This window comes from Bombina bombina, chromosome 4 (genome assembly GCF_027579735.1).
Source record: "Bombina bombina isolate aBomBom1 chromosome 4, aBomBom1.pri, whole genome shotgun sequence".
NCBI lineage: Eukaryota > Metazoa > Chordata > Amphibia > Anura > Bombinatoridae > Bombina > Bombina bombina.
Window position 1 is genome coordinate 394,197,844 of NC_069502.1, and position 20,098 is coordinate 394,217,941.

The following is a 20,098-nucleotide window of genomic DNA, read 5'->3' on the forward strand; positions in this document are numbered from 1 at the left end:
AAATTTTACAAGTTTGATACGTTTGCTTCTTCTGAGGCTATTTTTGGGAGAAAGGTTTTGCAAGCCGTGGTGCCTTCCATTTAGGTGACCTGATTTGCTCCCTCCCTTCATCCGTGTCCTAAAGCTTTGGTATTGGTTCCCACAAGTAAGGATGACGCCGTGGACCGGACACACCTATGTTGGAGAAAACAGAATTTATGTTTACCTGATAAATTACTTTCTCCAACGGTGTGTCCGGTCCACGGCCCGCCCTGGTTTTTTAATCAGGTCTGATAATTTATTTTCTTTAACTACAGTCACCACGGTATCATATGGTTTCTCCTATGCAAATATTCCTCCTTAACGTCGGTCGAATGACTGGGGTAGGCGGAGCCTAGGAGGGATAATGTGACCAGCTTTGCTGGGCTCTTTGCCATTTCCTGTTGGGGAAGAGAATATCCCACAAGTAAGGATGACGCCGTGGACCGGACACACCGTTGGAGAAAGTAATTTATCAGGTAAACATAAATTCTGTTTTTCTACAAAGGATACTAAGAGAACAAATCAAATTGGATAACAGAAGTAAATTGGAAACTTGTTAAACTTTCATGATGCTGGTGGAACATACAGCTTTATATTTTGAGTTTATAGCCTACCAGCTGAAGAACTTACATTTACTTAGCTATTTCTGTCACTATGCACTTTTGACAGCAAGCAGTGTTAGTGCTGTGTATGCAGAAAGTACTTAGAATGTATTACTATAAGTTGTTGTTTATGTTCATCTCCTATAAAGAGTGACACAGTTCATTATTGGGGAGTTCTCCTTGGAGTACTGATCTGAGATAAAAAAAATAAAATAAAATTAGTTAATTTATGTTTAGTTTTTTGGTGTGTTTGTCACTGTTTAATAAAATAACTGATCAGTTACATAAAGTGAAGGTGTTTCCAAATGCAACTTTTTATGTCACATTTAAAATACAAATAGGCATATTGTTGGGTATTATTTTTCTTTTTCCATTTATTTCAGGCAAAGGATGTAATTGAAGAACATGGACCCTCAGAAAAGATTGTAAATGGCCCAAGTTCCAGTGTCGAAAGTGCTTCAAAATCACAGACCACAGCCTCAGAAAGAAACATTGCAAGCTGTCAAGATGGAAGTAACCAAGAAGCCATACTGAATGGGGTGTCCTAAATTGGAATTCCTAGTTTACAGATCCTTTACATTACATTTTACAATAGTGCTTGTACAAGCTTGCCAAAGATAGATTAAGGATCGCCAGTCTTTACACCATACTTTCAGTTCCTCCATTTGGAATACAGAAAGGGGAGGGATCCTGAGAAACACATGTTAAACATAAAGTTGATACCTACTGTGTTCTAAATACATCATCAGATGTGCCTTGAGATAGTATACGAAACATTAAAAAAGGAAGAAAAAAAAAAAAAGAGAAAATGCTGGCTATAGGAAATGTTTTGTTTTTGTTTTGAAATATGGCATTGATGGGGGATCCTGCATAATATTCGTTCTGAAAGCATTAGCTGCTTTTGTTACATTTTTAATAATATGCAACCACTTCTTCACCTGAGGAAAACTAGAAAAATAAGATGCAGTCTAAGTATTTTGCACTGAATTGTAATTTCTCCATTGGTTAGGTCTGGAAACTGGTCATTTTAATACATGTATTTTTTTTATATTTTTTTGTTAGTTTGTCTGGGTTTTTTGTTTTTTTTAAAGCAACAAAAAGCTGTATGGAGGAGAACTGCAGACCACTGGAACACAGACATAATAATTCTGCAGTGATATTGGCAGTGACTGTTCTACTTTGAGGCTTTGTTTGGTTTATTTATTAAAAATGTACAGTATTTAAAAATCAAACTTAGCTATAAACACTAAACCGAACATAGTCATGTCCACAGGTGTATTCCTAACTACTGAAAAGATCAATTTCCAGAATGTTTATCCTGTATAAACTGCATATGTTAGTCCTTAGTATGGTATTTTTATTTTTGTTTTGTTGTTTGATGTGCAATATGTTTTTGTATGCAGGTAGTAAAAAAAAAAAAAAAAAAAAAAAAGAGAGAAAAAAAAAATAAACTTTGATCTTCCATAATTACAGCCTAGTTTCCTACTGTGGTGGCATAAGAAGTTGCTTAATCCTGCAACATTGTTGGAGAGATTGATGCCCAGTATATTTTCTTAATTATTACTGACCAGTTTCAAAATTTACAGTATGTTAATGAGAGAAGTCGTGTGTATCATTTTTGTTTAAAGGGAATTTTAACCCTTACATGTCTTTATGTAACATTTGAAATAAGTTCCTTACCTATCATCTATTTTTTGGGTGTGCATTCCCAATATGCTAAATCAACTCTAAATCTTGTCTGCTAATTGGAGAGTTTGCACGCTTGCTGCTACTACTAAGCTTTTTGTTAACTTTCTGTGTTTTTAGTCCTGAAAGAACTGATTGGATGCTCCTGTAAATTATGTTTGTAATATACTTTACCGTTTTCTCTTATGTGACTCAATGCCATATGTTAAAAAAAAAAAAAAAAAAAAGATGGAAAGTCAAACTATTTTCACACCGGAAAATAATAGTAGTTTCCTTTTAAAAGTCGAAGTTCTGCAGATAGTAGCCAAATATGTTGGATCCCAAACGACAAAATACATAAAATAAACCTCTTTCCAGGCCATGCTTTTTAAAACATATTCTTTGTCTGCTCATTTTTCTTTTCCTCCATATCTTGCTGAATTACTTTGTCTGTCTTGTTTGTTTTCTTTCACTTTAAAGTAACTGCTAGTCACCCAGACCTCATTGATTTCCACTTTTAATCTTACCCATTCAGTCTTAATCCAGGAAACAATTAGTTAATTGTTTAAAGGGATACTAAACCCACATTTTTTTCATTATTTAGATAGAGCATGTAATTTTAATCAACTTCGTAATTTACTTCTATTATCAAATTTTTCTTCATTCTCTTGGTATCTTTATGCTAAAGGCCTCCACCAATCAGTGAGCTCCATCCAGGATGCTAAACCAAAAATGGGATGCCTCGTAACCTTACATTCCTGCTTTTTCAAATAAAGATTAAAAGGGAATTAAAGGGACAGTCAACACCAGAATTGTTGTTTTAAAAGATAGATGATTCCTTAATTACCCATACCCCAGTTTTACATAGCCAACACAGTTATAATACACAATTTACCTCTGTGATTACCTTGTATCTAAGCCTCTGCAGACTGCCCCCTTATTTGTTATTTTGACAGACTTGCATTTTAGCCAATCAGTGCTCAATCCTCGGTAAATTCACGTGCATGAGGTCAATGTTATCTATATGAAACACATGAACTAATGCCCTCTAGTGATGGAAAAACTGTCAAAATGCATTTAGATTAGAGGCGGCCTTCAAGGTCTAAGAAATTAGCATATGAACCTCCTAGGTTTAGCTTTCAACTAAGAATACCAAGAGAACAAAGCAAAATTAGTGATTAAAGCAAATTGGAAAGTTGTTTAAAATGACATACCCTATTTGAATCATGAGGAGTTTTTTTGGACTTGACTGTCCCTTTAAGAAAAATTTGATTATAGGAGTAAATTTAGAAAGTTGCTTAAAATTGTTTGCTCTATCATGAAAGAAAAAAATTGGGTTCAATATCCCTTTAACATAACATCTTTGTTTCTTTCCTAAGATATGGTGAGTCCACTGCATCATCAATTACTGTTGGGAATATCACTCCTGACCAGCAGGAGGAGGCAAAGAGCACCACAGCAAAGCTGTTAAATATCACTTCCCTTCCCACAACCCCCAGTCATTCTCTTTGCCTTCGGTGCAAGGAGGAGGTGAAGTTTTGGTGTCTGAAGAGAATTTATTTCACTTCAAGATTTTATTAATTTGAAAGCCAGAGTAGGTTTGCTCTGATCTTTCCTCTCAAGATGGGGTCTAGCTGTACTCCACATTAGTCTCTTCAGTAGGGCAGTGGTGGCTTTTAAGAAGTTAGGAACTTGTGAAGTGGGCTTTGCTGTGTTTTCCTAACATGTTGCTGCCCTGGTATAGAAAGCCAGAGTAGGTTTACTCTGTTCTTTCTGTTTTCACAGGTCTCTGTAAGGAGTGGCATCCTTCCATACCGTGTGAGCTGTCCCCTTGCCGGACAGCTAGATGTGCAGGTAAGTGCCTTTTCTTTCATGTAATTGGCAAGAGTCCATGAGCTAGTGACGTATGGGATATACAATCCTACCAGGAGGGGCAAAGTTTCCCAAACCTCAAAATGCTTATAAATACACCCCTCACCACACCCACAATTCAGTTTTACAAACTTTGCCTCCTATGGAGGTGGTGAAGTAAGTTTGTGCTAAGATTTCTATGTTGATATGCGCTTCTCAGCATTTTGAAGCCTGATTCCTCTCAGTACAGTGAATGTCAGAGGGATGTGAAGGGAGTATTGAATGCAATGGTTTTCCTCACGGGGATCTATTTCATAGGTTCTCAGTTATCGGTCGTAGAGATTCATCTCCTACCTCCCTTTTCAGATCGACGATATACTCTCATATTCCATTACCTCTACTGATAACTGTTTCAGTACTGGTTTGGCTATATGTGGATGGGTGTCTTTTGGTAAGTATGTTTTCATTACTTGAGACACTCTCAGCTATGGTTTGGCACTTTATGTATTTATATAAAGTTCTAAATATATGTATTGTACTTATATTTGCCGTGATTCAGGGTTTAGTATATTTCCTTTTTTGCAGGCTGTCAGTTTCATATCTGGGAAAAGCATTTTTAAAGAAAATGTTTTTCTTACCTGGGGTTTAGTCTTTTTCAAATTGACTCTTTAAAATTTGCGGGCAGTATTAGGCTTGCAAGGGCGCAAAAATGCCAAAATTTATTGCGTCATTCTTGGCGCAAGATTTTTTTGTCTCGAAAGTTACGTTCGTTGACACAAATTCGTCATTTCCGGCGTCTTAGTTGGCGCCGAGTCCTTCACAAGGTTGCGTCATCTATGACGCTAGTGTTTCGTTTCCGGCCGTTTTTGGCACCAAAAAATATTTTTCTGTTTGTTGTGCGTCATACTTGGCGCCAAATATTTTCATTATTTAAGACCCCATTCCTTTTGCCTCTAGCCTTTTTTCTATGTCAGAGGGCTATGCTGTTTGCATTTTTTTCCCATTCCTGAAACTGTCATATAAGGAAATTGATAACTTTGCTTTATATGTTGTTTTTTCTCTTACATTTGCAAGATGTCTCAAACTGTTCCTGTCTCAGAAAAACACTGTTGTAATCCTGCTGACTGATATCAGTTCTACCAAAGCTAAGTACATTTATTGTAATGTTATGGAGATTATATCTTCAGCTGTGGTTTGTAATAAGTTATCATGATAAACTTTTACATGCAGAGAATATGTCCATCAGTAATAATGCATTGCCTGTTGCTATTCTTTTAACATCTAATGTACAAGATATACCTGTGAATTTATAAGAATGTTTTTCTGATTCTATTCAGAAGGCTTTGCCTGCCATCCCGCCTTCTAATAAATGTAAAGGTCTTTTTTAAACTTCTCATAAAGTTGATGAAATTTCAAATGACCGACAACATACTGAATTATCCTTCTCTGATGAGGATCTATCTGATTCAGAAGATCCTTCATCAGATATTGACACTAACAAATCTACTTATTTATTTAAAATGGAGTACATTTGTTCTTTGGTGAAGAAGTGTTGATTATGTTGGATATTGAGGAGACTAGTCCTCTTGATTTTAAAGCTAGTAACATTTAAATTCTGTTTATAAACCTGTGGTTATTTCAGAGGTTTTTTCAGTTCCTGATGCTATTTCTGATATGATTTCTTTTACAAGATACAATGAGTCCACGGATTTCACCCTTGTGGGATTACGCTTCCTGGTCAACAGGAGAAGGCAAAGCACACCACAGCAGAGCTGTAAATATAGCTCCTCCAGTCATTCTATTTGCCTGTGTTAGTGATAGGAAGATGCAAAGTGAGGTGTTAGTTATAGATTCTTCAATCAAGAGTTTAGTGGTGCCTCAGTGTGCTACTTTGTTCTGGGGTGTAGCCTAGACCAGATCAGTCTCTTCAGTAAAAAGATAAGCATTTGGTGGCTTTAAAGCAATGGGAACTTGTGGGACATTCTCACTGCGCCTCCCATACATGGTTTGCATCCCTACCTGCAAAAGTCTGAGGGAAAAGAGAGACTCAGTACTTTGTTACTTCCACAGGCCAATGTGAGGAGAAATTGAGGGCCTCGCAAGCCAGGTGGACTGCCTTACTGCCGGGCAGAGTTTTCAGGTAAGTACTGAATATTTTTTTTTCTGGAGTGGATACACAGAAATATTTGGCACTGTGTGTGTGTGTGTGTGTGTGTATATATATATATATATATATATATATATATATATATATATATATATATATATATATTCTTGGATAACTATCCCTAAGAGAGGGTAAGTTATTGGGCAGTTGCTGCTAGGACGTGAGGAGCGACTATGTTGTTATAATTTCGCCATGCTCCCTGCTCCCATCGGCTTGTATTACTAAAAAATGGCGGCCGACAGGACGGTTTATTCTGTTTCAGCATGAACGGGTGCATGTATGGTTCATGTCCCTGCTCATAACGGCTTGCGATACTAAAGTTTACAGCCATAGGGGAGTTTTATCTTAGTGCAGCATTATATTGTGAAGCATGCATAGTGCCTGCCCCGGCTCTCAACAGCTTCCATTCTAAATTGAAAGCTGACAGGGAGGTTTATTTATCGTCAGTTTGATAGGTCCCTGATCCCAGTGGCTTATAATTCTGATTACCAGCCGACAGAGGGGTTGTTTATATTCAGTATAGCAAGTTAATACTTGAATGTCTGCTCCCGACGGCTTACACTGCTAAAATTAGCAGCCGACAGGGAGGTTCTGCTTGTTCAACTCGAGACTGTGATGCTTGCATGATGCACTTCTCTGCTCGCAACGGCATACAATAATAAATTCAGCAGCCGGTAGGGAGGTTATGCTGGTTCAGCGCGGGATTGTTTCTATTCAGCACTAAAGTGTTATGCATGTCTGGTACAAAGCCAGCCGGTGTAGCCTAATGTGTCGCTCAGCTGCCCCACATGTCAAAGGTTGCGAGTTAGAGTCCAGCTATTGCTGCATACTCTCCATTTATGTCCCTGCTCCCAATGGCTTACTATAGTAAATTTAGCAGCCGCCTGGGTGGTTTAGTTATCTTCAATTGAAGGTGTTTGGCAGGACTGGTGCATGTTTTGATTCCTACGGCTTACAAGAAATTAGCAGCCGACAGGAGATTTATACTGCTTTAGCATAAAAGGTGTTATGCTTGGTGCAGGCTTCACTCCCTACGGCTTATAATACTGAAGTTAGCAACCGACTGGGAGATTGAGTGAATGTGTTACATGCATGGTATATAATTCCTGCTCCTAACGGCTTTCATTACTAAACTAGCAGCCGATGGAAGGTCGCTCCCTATAACTTAGATTCAATTTGGCAGCGATAGGGTGATTTTCGATAATTATATTAGACTGTGCTATGACACATTTCAAGGTTCCCAACGGCTTGTTTCTATTTGAAGCCTACTGGGAGGTTTGTTTATTTATGCTTATATGTCGGATGTTAGCTCTCCCGGCGGCTTCTTATTGTTATACTAAAATTGAGCCGCCTGGGAGATTTAGTGGGATATGCCCACGATGGGCAAAGCTCAAATTTGCGCCGTTGTTTACGCGCCTTTTTGGTCTCGGTGGGAGCAAACTTTTCTAGATAGCCTCCAGATGTCTTCTCTGCTTGTACAGCAGAGAGGCTTTTGGCGCAGTTTGAAAAATGTTTTTTAGGTACTTGGGTTGCCTTCTCTTCTGCGCTGGGTTATTCGGCAGAGGGGCTGCTCTGCTAAGTGATGTCGTCTTTGCTGCGTCAGCTAAAAGTATGCAGCAGAAAAGCTTTACAAGCACTAAGAACTTTAGGGTGTTTTTACTAATCCGGATCCTTCTACTTATGGTGTTCCATCCGGTGGCAAACAGACTCTTCTAGGATTAGCTGAAGTCTGGAGATTTTTATTATACGTTAAATAAAGCTTAGCAAAAAGTTCACATTTAAAGATACAGTATCATATTTTTTATATATCATTTACAGTCACAGTAATTCACTTTGATTGATAAAGAGTGAATGGGGATGTGACTCGAACGTTATGTATTTATGCTAATGTGGAGCATGCAAGGATTTCTTTTACAAGATATGACGAGTCCACGGATTTCATCCTTATGGGATTACGCCTCCTGTTTAGCAGGAAGTGGCAAAGAGCACCACAGCAGAGCTGTATATATAGCTCCTCCCTTCCCTCCCACCCCAGTCATTCTCTTTGCCTGTGTTAGTGATCGGAAGAGGTAAAGTGAGGTGTTAGTTTAGATTCTTTAATCAAGGAGTTTTTTATTTTCAAATGGTGCCAGTGAGTACTATTTTTCTCAGGGAGAAATCGTCAGTCACTGCATCCTAAGAGGAGTGGAGACATCTTATTTTTCTGCCCTGATGTTGATGATCTTAGCAAACATTACCTAAGATCCTGCTGGTTTCCACAGAGCAGTTGAAGGCAGTGTAAAAGAAATATCTTCAGTGTGGAGAACCGTGTCATGCTACAAGCAGCATTGACGTATGTTCAGTCATTTGTTTCTGGGGAGACTTGATGTGGGGCCTAAGTTGTTTTGACAAATGAAGAGACTTAAAGAACTACTTAAGCAGAATCAGTGTGTTCTGGGGGCAGGTAGGCGCTGCAGCAGAGCTGTGGCGAGGTGCAGGGGCCTGAATAATAAAAAGTTGTTATAACTGGTAAATTCAATATAATTTGGTATATAACATCTAAGCAAGGTGGTGCAATATTGTTAAGCTATTTTGGGCACTTAAGGACAGTTTTTATTGCTGTAAACGTTGTTTATGAGAAAACAGAAAAATTGTTGCGCTTTTATTATTTAAAGGCGCAGGACACTTTTCGCTTCAAAAATTTTGTCTATGTAATTTGACTTCAGAACTCAATATTTCATATAAAGAATGACTATTATTGCTAGTCTGTTTAACATGTCTGAACTTGAGGAAACTACTTGTTCTTTGTGTTTTGATAAAGGCCTTCAGGGCTGAAACGCGTAGACTGCTCATTCCTACCTGAATCTTTGACAAAACTGTAATAGTAGGTGAGGTGCATCGAGCCACTTAAATTTCTCAAAGTGGTCTCCATATGCGTAATTCCTTACCCAGGATCTATTTACTCAAATATTTGTCTAAAGACATTTAAACTCAAACATTTCCAATTTCGGATTACACACGATCCACATTGATGATTTGGAATCTGACCTTCAACACCGGAACAGGTAGTAGGACCTAGAGGTACAGCCAGAACTTGCATCGTAGCTGCCAGCAAACACCTCGGTCCCAGTATCTACCTGTGATACATCTCTAACATCGGAAGCTGTCTTTTTCGGTCTAATAACCGTTAACTCCTAGCTGCTTAAATTGGGTCCCTTAAACGCTAGTGAGATACTCCTGCCTGCTGAGATCTTTTTCATCTGGAGTCACGGTAACATTGTAAACATTAACACGGAGGCTAAACATTTTACCCGTGGCTATTACTGTTGGCACAGTTACGGACAATTGCTCAAATAAGCACTATGAACTTTAGCACTTTATCATCAATTTGACGCTTTTATTCTCATATTTTTATCTAGTTTACATGTTATGTATTGTTTTGTTTAATCAATTGTACTACATTGTTTAAATTAACTTTACTTGATGCCGGCATCCTATTAGTTTATTATATATTATTCTTATTTGCCTTCATAAACATTTTTTACTATATTTATCGATATCAATTTATTTTTTCACAATACTACTGTTACATATATTTTCTCACATTATCGATATCAATTATTTTTTCACAATACAACTGTTACATATATTTTCCCACTATTATTTTAAATAGTTCTTCATTTATACTCCCCCTTTTCTATACACAACTGAATTGGCAACATTTGTTGCTTGTTTACACTATTTACTTAGAATCCATTTCCTTCTCAGGTGAGCTGCACTTATCACTTTATCCTTCTAGTATTCTCTAAGCTTTGTTAGCGCTACCCCTTACCAATTTGTTTTCTTTTCCGGTCAGTAGCTAGGAGATCTACTTACCATTGGGGTAGCTTATTAGAGAAGAGAGTGTTAGTATCTTCAACAACCTTTTTTATTTCCTATGTGTTTAGATGCCATTGTGGAACCTCCTCTTACTTTTTGTCCCTAATGTACTGAAAGGGCCTTACAATGTAAAGAGCAAATTTTCTTTAAGGATAGTGTGCCTAAGGATGATTCTCAGTCTGATGAGAATCAGGGTATCCTGCTAAATTCTCCCCAAGCGTCACAACCTTTAACGCCCACCCAAGCGACGCCGGGTTCCTCAACCGCGTCTACTTCATTTACTCTGCAGGATATGGCTGCAGTTATGTCATCTACCCTTACAGAGGTTTTATCTAAGTTGCCAGTGTTACAGGGCAAACGCAGCAGGACAGAAGTCAATGTGAATACTGCGACCTCTGATGCTTTGTTGGCTATTTCCGATGTACCCTCAAAGGAATCTGAATTGGGGGTCAGGGAACTTCTGTCTGAGGGGGAACTTTCCGATTCGGGAAGTGTGTTACCTCAGACGGATTCTCACATCATGTCCTTTAGATTTAAGCTTGAACACCTCCGCCTGTTGCTTCGGGAGGTTTTAGCGACTCTGGATGATTGTGACTCCAGAGAAATTGTGTAAGATGGACAAATACTTAGAGGTGCCTGCTTACTCTGATGTTTTTCCGGTTCCTAAGAGAATCTCGGAAAGTATTACGCGGGAATGTGAAAGACCGGGTATCCCGTTCTCACCCTCTCCTAATTTTAAGAAAATGTATCCCATATCTGACAATGTTCGGGACTCTTGGCAAGCAGTCCCTAAGGTGGAGGGAGCTATATCTACCCTGGCTAAGCGTACAACTATTCCTATTGAGGGCAGTTGTGCTTTCAAAAACCCTATGGATAAGAAATTGGAGGGTCTTCTAAAAAAGTTATTTCTCTTGCAAGGTGTATCCAGTCCACGGATTCATCCTTACTTGTGGGATATTCTCCTTCCCTACAGGAAGTGGCAAAGAGAGCACACAGCAGAGCTGTCCATATAGCTCCCCCCCTAGCTCCACCCCCCAGTAATTCTCTTTGCCGCGTTAACGCACTAGGTTCTCTCTCAGGGAGGGTAAAGTGAATGTGGTGTTAGAATTGTAGTTTTATATCTTCAATCAAGAGTTTATTTTTAAATGGTACCGGTTTGTACTATTTACTCTAGCAGAAAAGTGATGAAGATTTCTGCTGAGAGGAAAATGATTTTAGCATGTTGTAACTAAAATCCACTGCTGTTCCCACACAGGACTGAGGAGTACCAGAAAACTTCAGTTGGGGGGAACAGTTTGCAGGCTTGACTGCAATGAGGTATGTTCAGTCATTTATTTCTAGACAAGACTGAGATAATGCTAGAAGACTGACAAGATCCCCATGTGGGGAGGGTAAGCTATGTTCTGAGACTTAGTATAGAATTGAATGCTTACATGACAGGGCTAAATAGGCTGGTTGACACTAAGGCAGGGTAATCGATTATTTATTAAAAAATACTCATTGGAGACACCGTTTTAGGCAATTTGGAGTGTTTTACTGGGGTTATTATCCACATGGCATCAATTTAATCACTTAGAAGTGATTTTTGTAGGCCTCACAACTCCGGAGTGGAGTGGGAGAGGCCTAATTTCGCGCCTCAGGTGCGCACTTAGAATGGAGAGACTGTTTCATGCTGCTTCACATGGAGGGTCCAGCTGCTGATTGAGGGCCTAGAAGAAGCTTTATTTCCCCAAAACTGATACCTAAGGGCAGGTAGGGCCACAGCAGTAAGCTGTGGCAAGGTGCTGTAGTTAATTAACCGGTTGTTGGCTTTAGGCTGCTCCGGTTTGGGCATTAAGGGGTTAATCGTTCTGAAACTTGCTGTGCAATCATATTAAAGCCTTGGGTACATACTGTGAAAATTTCAAAAGGATTGGTGCATTTTCCACTGTTTTGTAACATTGTGTGCTCTTGTTGGTTTTAGGCTGCTCCGGTTTGGGCATTAAGGGGTTAATCGTTCTGTAACTTGCTGTGCAATCTTATTTAAGCCTTAGGTACATACTGTGAAAATTTCAAATGGATTGGTGCATTTTTCACTGTTATGTAAAATTGTGTGCACTTTTTATTTCTTAAAGGCACAGTAACGTTTTTTTCAAATTGTGTTTTTTATTTGATTAAAGTGTTTTCCAAGCTTGCTTGTGTATGCTACTAGTCTTAAACATGTCTGACACTAAGGAAAATCCTTGTTCAATGTGTTTAGAAGCCATGGTGGAACCCCCTCTCAGAATGTGTCCCAATTGCTCTAATGTGTCTATACACTTTAAAGATCATATTGTTGCACTTAAAAATGTGGCCCAAGATGATTCTCAGACTGAAGGTAATGAGGATAGTCCGTCTACCTCTCCCCATGTGTCACAACCAGTTACGCCCGCGACGCTTAGTGCCTCTAGTGCGTCTGCCCCTATTACATTGCAACAACTAGCGACAGTTATGGATAATTCCCTTGCGGCCTTTCTATCCAAACTGCCAGTTTTTCCTACAAAGCGTGATAGCTCTGTTTTAAGAACAGATTATGAGCAGTCTGAAGCTTTGGTAGCCTTATCTGATGTACCCTCACAACGCTCTGAAATGGAGGTGAGGGATTTGATGTCTGAGGGAGAAATTTCCGATTCAGGAAAGGTTTCTCATCGGGCAGAGTCAGATTCATTAGCATTTAAATTGGAACACCTCCGCGTTTTGCTCTGGGAGGTATTAGCTACTCTGGATGATTGTGACCTTATGGGGGTCCCAGAGAAGTTGTGTAAAATGGACAAGTACCTAGAGGTTCCTGTATACACTGATGCATTTCCGATCCCTAAGAGGGTTGCGGATATTGTTACTAGGGAGTGGGATAGACCAGGTGTCCCTTTTGTCCCCCCACCTATTTTTAAGAAAATGTTCCCCATAACTGACCCTAGGCGGGACTCGTGGCAGACGGTCCCTAAGGTAGAGGGGGCTGTTTCGACACTTGCTAAGCGCACAACCATACCAATTGAAGACAGTTGTGCTTTTAAAGATCCTATGGATAAAAAGTTAGGTTTACTTAAGAAAATCTTTGTTCAACAAGGCTTTCTTCTCCAACCTATTGCCTGCATTGTTCCTGTAACTACTGCAGCGGCTTTCTGGTTTGAGGCGCTAGAGGAGTCGCTCCAGACGGAGACCTCATATGACGAAATTATGGATAGAATTAAGGCCCTAGAGCTGGCTAATTCATTTATCACAGATGCCGCTTTGCAATCAGCTAAGTTGGCGGCAAAAAATTCAGGCTTCGCCATTATGGCACGCAGAGCGCTTTGGCTCAAGTCATGGTCAGCCGATGTGTCGTCAAAATCCAAATTGTTAAATATCCCTTTCAAGGGAAAGACCCTTTTCGGGCCAGAATTGACAGATTATTTCAGAAATCACCAGGGGAAAGGGCCATGCTCTCCCCCAGGACAAGCCTTTTAAGGCTAAAAACAAAGCTAATTTTCGTTCCCTTCGTAATTTCAGGAGCGGTCCCGCTTCAGCCTCTACAGCTGCAAAGCAAGAGGGTAACGCTTCACAGCCCATGGCAACCTGGAAGCCTTATCAGGGCTGGAACAAGGGTAAACAGGCCAAAAAGCCTGCAGCTGCTACCAAGACAGCATGACGGGGTAGCCCCCGATCCGGAACCGGATCTAGTAGGGGGCAGACTTTCTCTCTTCGCTCAGGCCTGGGCAAGAGATGTTCTCGATCCCTGGGCTTTAGAGATTGTTACCCAGGGATATCTTCTAGAATCAAGGACTCCCCTCCAAGGGGAAGGTTCCATATTTCTCGTCTGTCTACAGACACGACAAAGAAAGAGGAGTTCTTAAGCTGTGTAGAAGACCTACATACAATGGGAGTGATCCACCCAGTTCCAATTGCGGAACAAGGGCTGGGGTTTTACTCAAACCTGTTTGTGGTTCCCAAAAAAGAAGGAACTTTCAGACCAAACCTGGATCTCAAATTTCTAAACAAATTCCTCAGAGTCTCATCATTCAAGATAGAAACCAAATCTTACCTATGATCCAGGAAGGTCAATATATGACTACCGTGGATCTAAAGGATGCGTACCTGCATATCCCAATCCACAAAGATCATCATCGGTTCCTCCGGTTCGCTTTTCTAGACAAGCATTACCAGTTCGTGGCTCTTCCATTCGGCTTAGCCACTGCTCCCAGAATTTTCACAAAGGTGCTAGGGTCCCTTCTGGCGGTTCTAAGACCGCGGGGCATAGCAGTGGCGCCTTATTTGGACGACATCTTAATTCAGGCGCCGTCTTTTCACGGAGCCAAGGCTCACACAGAGATTGTATTGGCCTTTCTAAGGTCTCACGGGTGGAAGGTGAACATCAAAAAGAGTTCCCTGTCCCCTCTCACAAGGGTTCCCTTCCTAGGAACACCAATTGATTCGGTAGAAATGAAAATATTTCTGCCGGAGGTCAGAAAGTTGAAACTTTTAACTACTTGCCGAGTTCTTCATTCCATTCCTCGGCCATCTGTAGCGCAAACGGAGGGCGATATTCAATGCGCTTCAGGCATGGCCTCACCTAGCTGCGGCCAAATTCATAAGATTTCAATCGGACAACATTACGACTGTAGCTTACATCAATCATCAGGGGGGAACAAAGAGCTCTCTAGCGATGAGGGAAGTAACCAAAATAATCAGGTGGGCGGAGGCCCTCTCCTGCCATCTATCAGCAATTCACATCCCAGGTGTAGACAACTGGGAGGCGGATTTTCTAAGTCGTCAGACTTTTCACCCGGGGAGTGGGAACTCCACCTGGAGGTATTTACCCAGCTGATTCAGCTATGGGGCATTTCAGAGTTGGACCTGATGGCGTCCCGTCAGAACTCCAAACTTCCTCTCTACAGATCTAGGTCCCGGGACCCCAAGGCGGCATTGATAGATGCTCTAGTAGCGCCTTGGTCCTTCAATCTGGCTTATGTTTTTCCACAGTTTCCTCTTCTCCCTCGTCTGATCGCCAGAATCAAGCAGGAGAAGGCGTCTGTGATTTTAATAGCGCCTGCGTGGCCACGCAGGACTTGGTATGCAGACCTAGTGGGCATGTCATCTGTCCCACCATGGACACTGCCAATGAGGCAGGACCTTCTAATACAGGGTCCGTTCAAGCATCCAAATCTAGTTTCTCTACGTCTGACTGCTTGGAGATTGAACGCTTAATTCTTTCAAAGCGTGGTTTTTCTGAGTCAGTTATAGATACTCTGATCCAGGCTAGAAAGCCTGTCACCAGGAAGGTCTACCATGAGATATGGTGGAAATATCTTTGTTGGTGTGAATCTAAGGGTTTCTCAAGGAATAAGATTAGGATTCCCAGGATATTGTCTTTGCTCCAAGACGGTTTGGAGAAAGGATTGTCGGCTAGTTCTTTAAAGGGACAGATATCTGCTCTGTCTATCCTTTTGCACAAGCGTCTGGCAGGGGTACCGGACGTTCAAGCATTTGCACAGGCTTTAGTCAGAATCAAGCCTGTCTATAAACCTGTGGCTCCGCCATGGAGTCTAAATCTAGTTCTTTCAGCTTTTCAAGGGGTTCCGTTTGAACCTTTACATTCCTTAGATATTAAGTTGTTATCTTGGAAAGTTTTGTTTTTGGTAGCTATCTCTTCTGCTTGAAGAGTCTCAGAATTATCTGCCTTACAGTGTGATTCACCTTATCTGGTGTTCCACGCAGATAAGGTAGTTTTGCGTACCAAACCTGGTTTTCTTCCTAAAGTTGTTTCTAACAAGAATATTAACCAGGAAATAGTTGTTCCTTCTCTGTGTCCTAACAGCTTCGAAGAAGGAACGTCTTTTGCATAATCTTGATGTAGTTCGTGCTTTAAAGTTCTATTTACAAGCAACTAAGGATTTTAGACAAACATCTTCTTTGTTTGTTATCTATTCTGGTTAGAGGAGAGGTCAGAAAGCGACTGCTACCTCTTTCCTTTGGCTGAAAAGCATCATCCGTTTGGCCTATGAGACTGCTGGCCAGCAGCCTCCTGAAAGAATTTCTGCTCATTCTACCAGAGCAGTGGCTTCCACATGGGCTTTCAAAAATGAGGCTTCTGTTGAACAGATTTGTAAGGCAGCGACTTGGTCTTCACTGCATACTTTTGCCAAATTTTATAAATTCAATACTTTTGCTTCTTCGGAGGCTATTTTTGGGAGAAAGGTTTTGCAAGCAGTGGTGCCTTCCGTTTAAGGTACCTGTCTTGTTCCCTCCCTTCATCCGTGTCCTAAAGCTTTGGTATTGGTATCCCACAAGTAAGGATGAATCCGTGGACTGGATACACCTTGCAAGAGAAAACAGAATTTATGCTTACCCGATAAATTACTTTCTCTTGCGGTGTATCCAGTCCACGGCCCGCCCTGGCAATTAAGTCAGGTAAAAAATGTTTTGTTTAAACTACATTCACCACTGCACCCTATGGTTTCTCCTTTGGCTTCTTAACCTTTGGTCGAATGACTGGGGGGGGGAGCTATATGGACAGCTCTGCTGTGTGCTCTCTTTGCCACTTCCTGTAGGGAAGGAGAATATCCCACAAGTAAGGATGAATCCGTGGACTGGATACACCGCAAGAGAAAGTAATTTATCAGGTAAGCATAAATTCTGTTTTATTCATCAGGGTTTCCTTTTACAACCGACGGCCTGCATTGTACCAGTTACCACTGCGGCGGCCTTCTGGTTTGACGCCTTGGAAGAGTCTCTTAAGACTGAGACTCCCTTAGAGGACATTTTAGATAGAATTAAGGCTCTTAAGCTGGCTAATTCTTTTATTACGGATGCTGCCTTTCAGATTGCCAAATTGGTGGCTAAGAATGCCGGATTTGCCATTTTAGCGCGTAGAGCGTTATGGTTAAAATCTTGGTCTGCTGATGTGTGATCTAAGTCAAAGCTTTTGGCTATTCCTTTCAAAGGAAAAACCTTATTCGGGCCTGACTTGAAAGAAATAATTTCTGACATTACGGGAGGTAAGGGTCATCTCCTACCTCAGGATAGAACAGCTAAACTAAGGGGTAAACAAAATAATTTTCGTTCCTTTCAGAACTTCAAAGGAGTCCCCTCTTCTTCCTCCTCTTCCGCTAAGCAGGAAGGGAATTTTGCTCAGGCCAAGTCCGTCTGGAGACCCAACCAGGTTTGGAACAAGGGTAAACAACCCAAGAAGCCCGCTGCTGCTACCAAGACAGCATGAAGGGGCGGCCCCGATCCGGGACCGGATCTCGTAGGGGGCAGACTTTCTCTCTTTGCCCAGGCTTGGGTGAGAGATGTTCAGGACCCCTGGACGCTGGAAATCGTGTCCCAAGGGTATCAACTGGAATTCAAAAATTCTCTCCCAAGGGGGAGGTTTCTTCTTTCACGATTGTCTGTAGACCAGATAAAAAGAGAGGCGTTCTTACGTTGTGTAAAAGACCTCTCTACTATGGGAGTAATTCGTCCCGTTCCAATACTGGAACAGGGGCAGGGGTTTTACTCAAATCTTTTTGTGGTCCCCAAAAAAGAGGGCACGTTTCGACTTATTTTAGATCTAAAAAGTCTAAACAAGTTTTCCTTCAAAATGGAGACTATTCGAAAAATTCTGCCATTGATCCAGGAGGGTCAATATATGACTACCGTGGACTTGAAGGATGCATATCTTCAAATTCCTATCCACAAGGATCATCACCAGTTTCTAAGGTTTGCCTTCCTGGACAAACATTTTCAGTTTGTGGCTCTTCCCTTTGGGTTGGCCACAGCACCCAGGATCTTCACGAAGGTTCTAGAGTCCCTTCTGGCGGTTCTCAGACAGTGCAGTCTGGAATTCCCTGAAGGCTCAGGGTGTGTGGACCCAGTCGGAGTCCCTACTTCCAATCAATATTCTGGAATTGAAAGCAATATTCAATGCACTTCAGGCGTGGCCTCAGTTGGCTTCGGATAAATTCATTGGCTTTCAGTCAGACAACATCACGACTGTGGCTTACATCAATCATCAGTTAGGAACAAGGAGTTCCTTAGCGATGACAGAAGTATCCAAGATAATTCGATGGGCGGAGGCTCACTCTTGTTATGTCGGCAATTTACATCCCAGGAGTGGACAACTGGGAAGCAGACTTTTTAAGCAGACAGACGTTTCATCCGGGGGAGTGGGAACTCCATCCGTAGGTCTTTGCCACTCTGATTCTCAGATGGGGCAGACCGGAATTGGATCTGATGGCGTCTCATCAGAATGCCAAGCTCCCAAGATACAGATCCAGGTCAAGGGATCCTCAGGCCGAACTAATAGATGCCTTGGCAGTGCCTTGGTCGTTCAACCTAGCTTATGTGTTTCCACCGTTTGCTCTCCTTCCCCGAGTGAGTGCACGGATCAAACAGGAGAGGGCTTCGGTAATTTTAATCGAGCCTGCGTGGCCTTGCAGGACTTGGTATGCCGATCTGGTGGACATGTCCTCTCTGCCACCGTGGAAGCTTGCATTGAGGCAGGACCTTCTCAGTCAGGGACCCTTCCAACATCCGGATCTAGTTTCTCTGCAGCTGACTGCTTGGAGATTGAACGCTTGATTTTATCTAAGCGGGGGATCTCTGACTCGGTCATTGAAACTTTGATTCAGGCACATAAGCCTGTCACTAGAAAGATCTACCATAGGCGTAAATATCTTTGTTGGTGCGAATCCAAGGGCTACTCATGGAGCAGAGTTCGGATTCCCAGGATTTTATCTTTTCTCCAAGAAGGATTGGAGAAGGGGTTATCGGCAAGTTCCTTAAAGGGACAAATTTCTGCTATGTCGATTTTACTACACAAGTGTTTGGCAGATGTTCCAGACGGTCAGTCTTTTTGTCGGGCTTTGACCAGAATCAAGCCTGCGTTTAGACCAATTGCTCCACCCTGGAGTTTGAATTTAGTTTTTAATGTTCTTCAAGGGGTTCCGTTTGAACCCATGCATTCCATAGATATTAAGCTGTTATCTTGGAAGGCTTTATTTTTGGTTGCCATTTCTTCTGCTCGTAGAGTTTCCGAGCTTTCTGCGTTACAATGTGATTCGCCTTAACTTATTTTCCATTCTGATAAGGTGGTTTTACGTACCAAACCTGGTTTCCTTCCTAAGGTTGTTTCTAACAAAAATATTAATCAGGAAATTGTTGTTCCTTCCTTGTGTCCTAACCCTTCTTCTAAGAAGGAGCGTCTGATACATAATTTGGACGTGGTCCGTGAACTGAAGTTTTACTTGCAGGCGACTAAGGAATTCCGTCAATCATCTTCATTATTCATTGTTTTTTCTGGAAAGCGTAGGGGCCAGAAAGCTATGGCTACCTCTCTTTTTGGCTGAAGAGTATCATCCGTCTGGCATATGAGACTGCTGGACAGCAGCCTCCTGAAAGAATTACGGCTCGATCTACTAGGGCTGTGGCTTCCTCATGGGCATTTAAAAACGATGCTTCTGTTGAACAGATTTGCAAGGCTGCAACTTGGTCGTCTCTTCACACTTTTTCCAAATTTTATACTTTTGCTTCTTCTGAGGCTGGTTTTGGGAGAAAGGTTCTTCAAGCAGTTGTGCCTTCCGTTTAGGTTCCTGTCTTGTCCCTCCCTTTCATCCGTGTCCTATAGCTTTGGTATTGTATCCCATAAGTAAGGATGATATCCGTGTACTCGTCATATCTTGTAAAAGAAAAGGAAATTTATGCTTACCTGATAAATTTATTTCTTTTACGATATCACGAGTCCACGGCCCACCCTGTCATTTCTAAGACAGGTAATTCTTTTTGTTAAACTTCAGTCACCTCTGCACCTTTGGCTTTTCCTTTCTATTCCTAACTTCGGTCGAATGACTGGAGTTAGAGGGAAGGGAGGAGCTATATATACAGCTCTGCTGTGGTGCTCTTTGCCACTTCCTGCTAACCATAAGGCGTAATCCCATAAGTAAGGATGAAATCCGTGGAT

The 20,098-nt window shown here is 41.3% G+C and overlaps 1 protein-coding gene across 4 annotated transcripts in view; it reads left to right on the forward strand.

The window, feature by feature from the left end:
• The window catches only part of FXR1 (FMR1 autosomal homolog 1), a 356,275-nt gene extending 353,589 nt beyond the window's left edge, over positions 1-2,686 (forward strand). For all 4 annotated transcript variants that reach the window (XM_053710172.1, XM_053710173.1, XM_053710171.1 and 1 more), the window contains one exon: positions 1,007-2,686. In XM_053710172.1, the coding sequence (XP_053566147.1) occupies positions 1,007-1,171 (165 nt within the window). In that variant the 3' untranslated portion in view covers positions 1,172-2,686. The remainder of the gene's footprint in view (positions 1-1,006) is intronic.
• Positions 2,687-20,098: the final 17,412 nt, after the last annotated feature.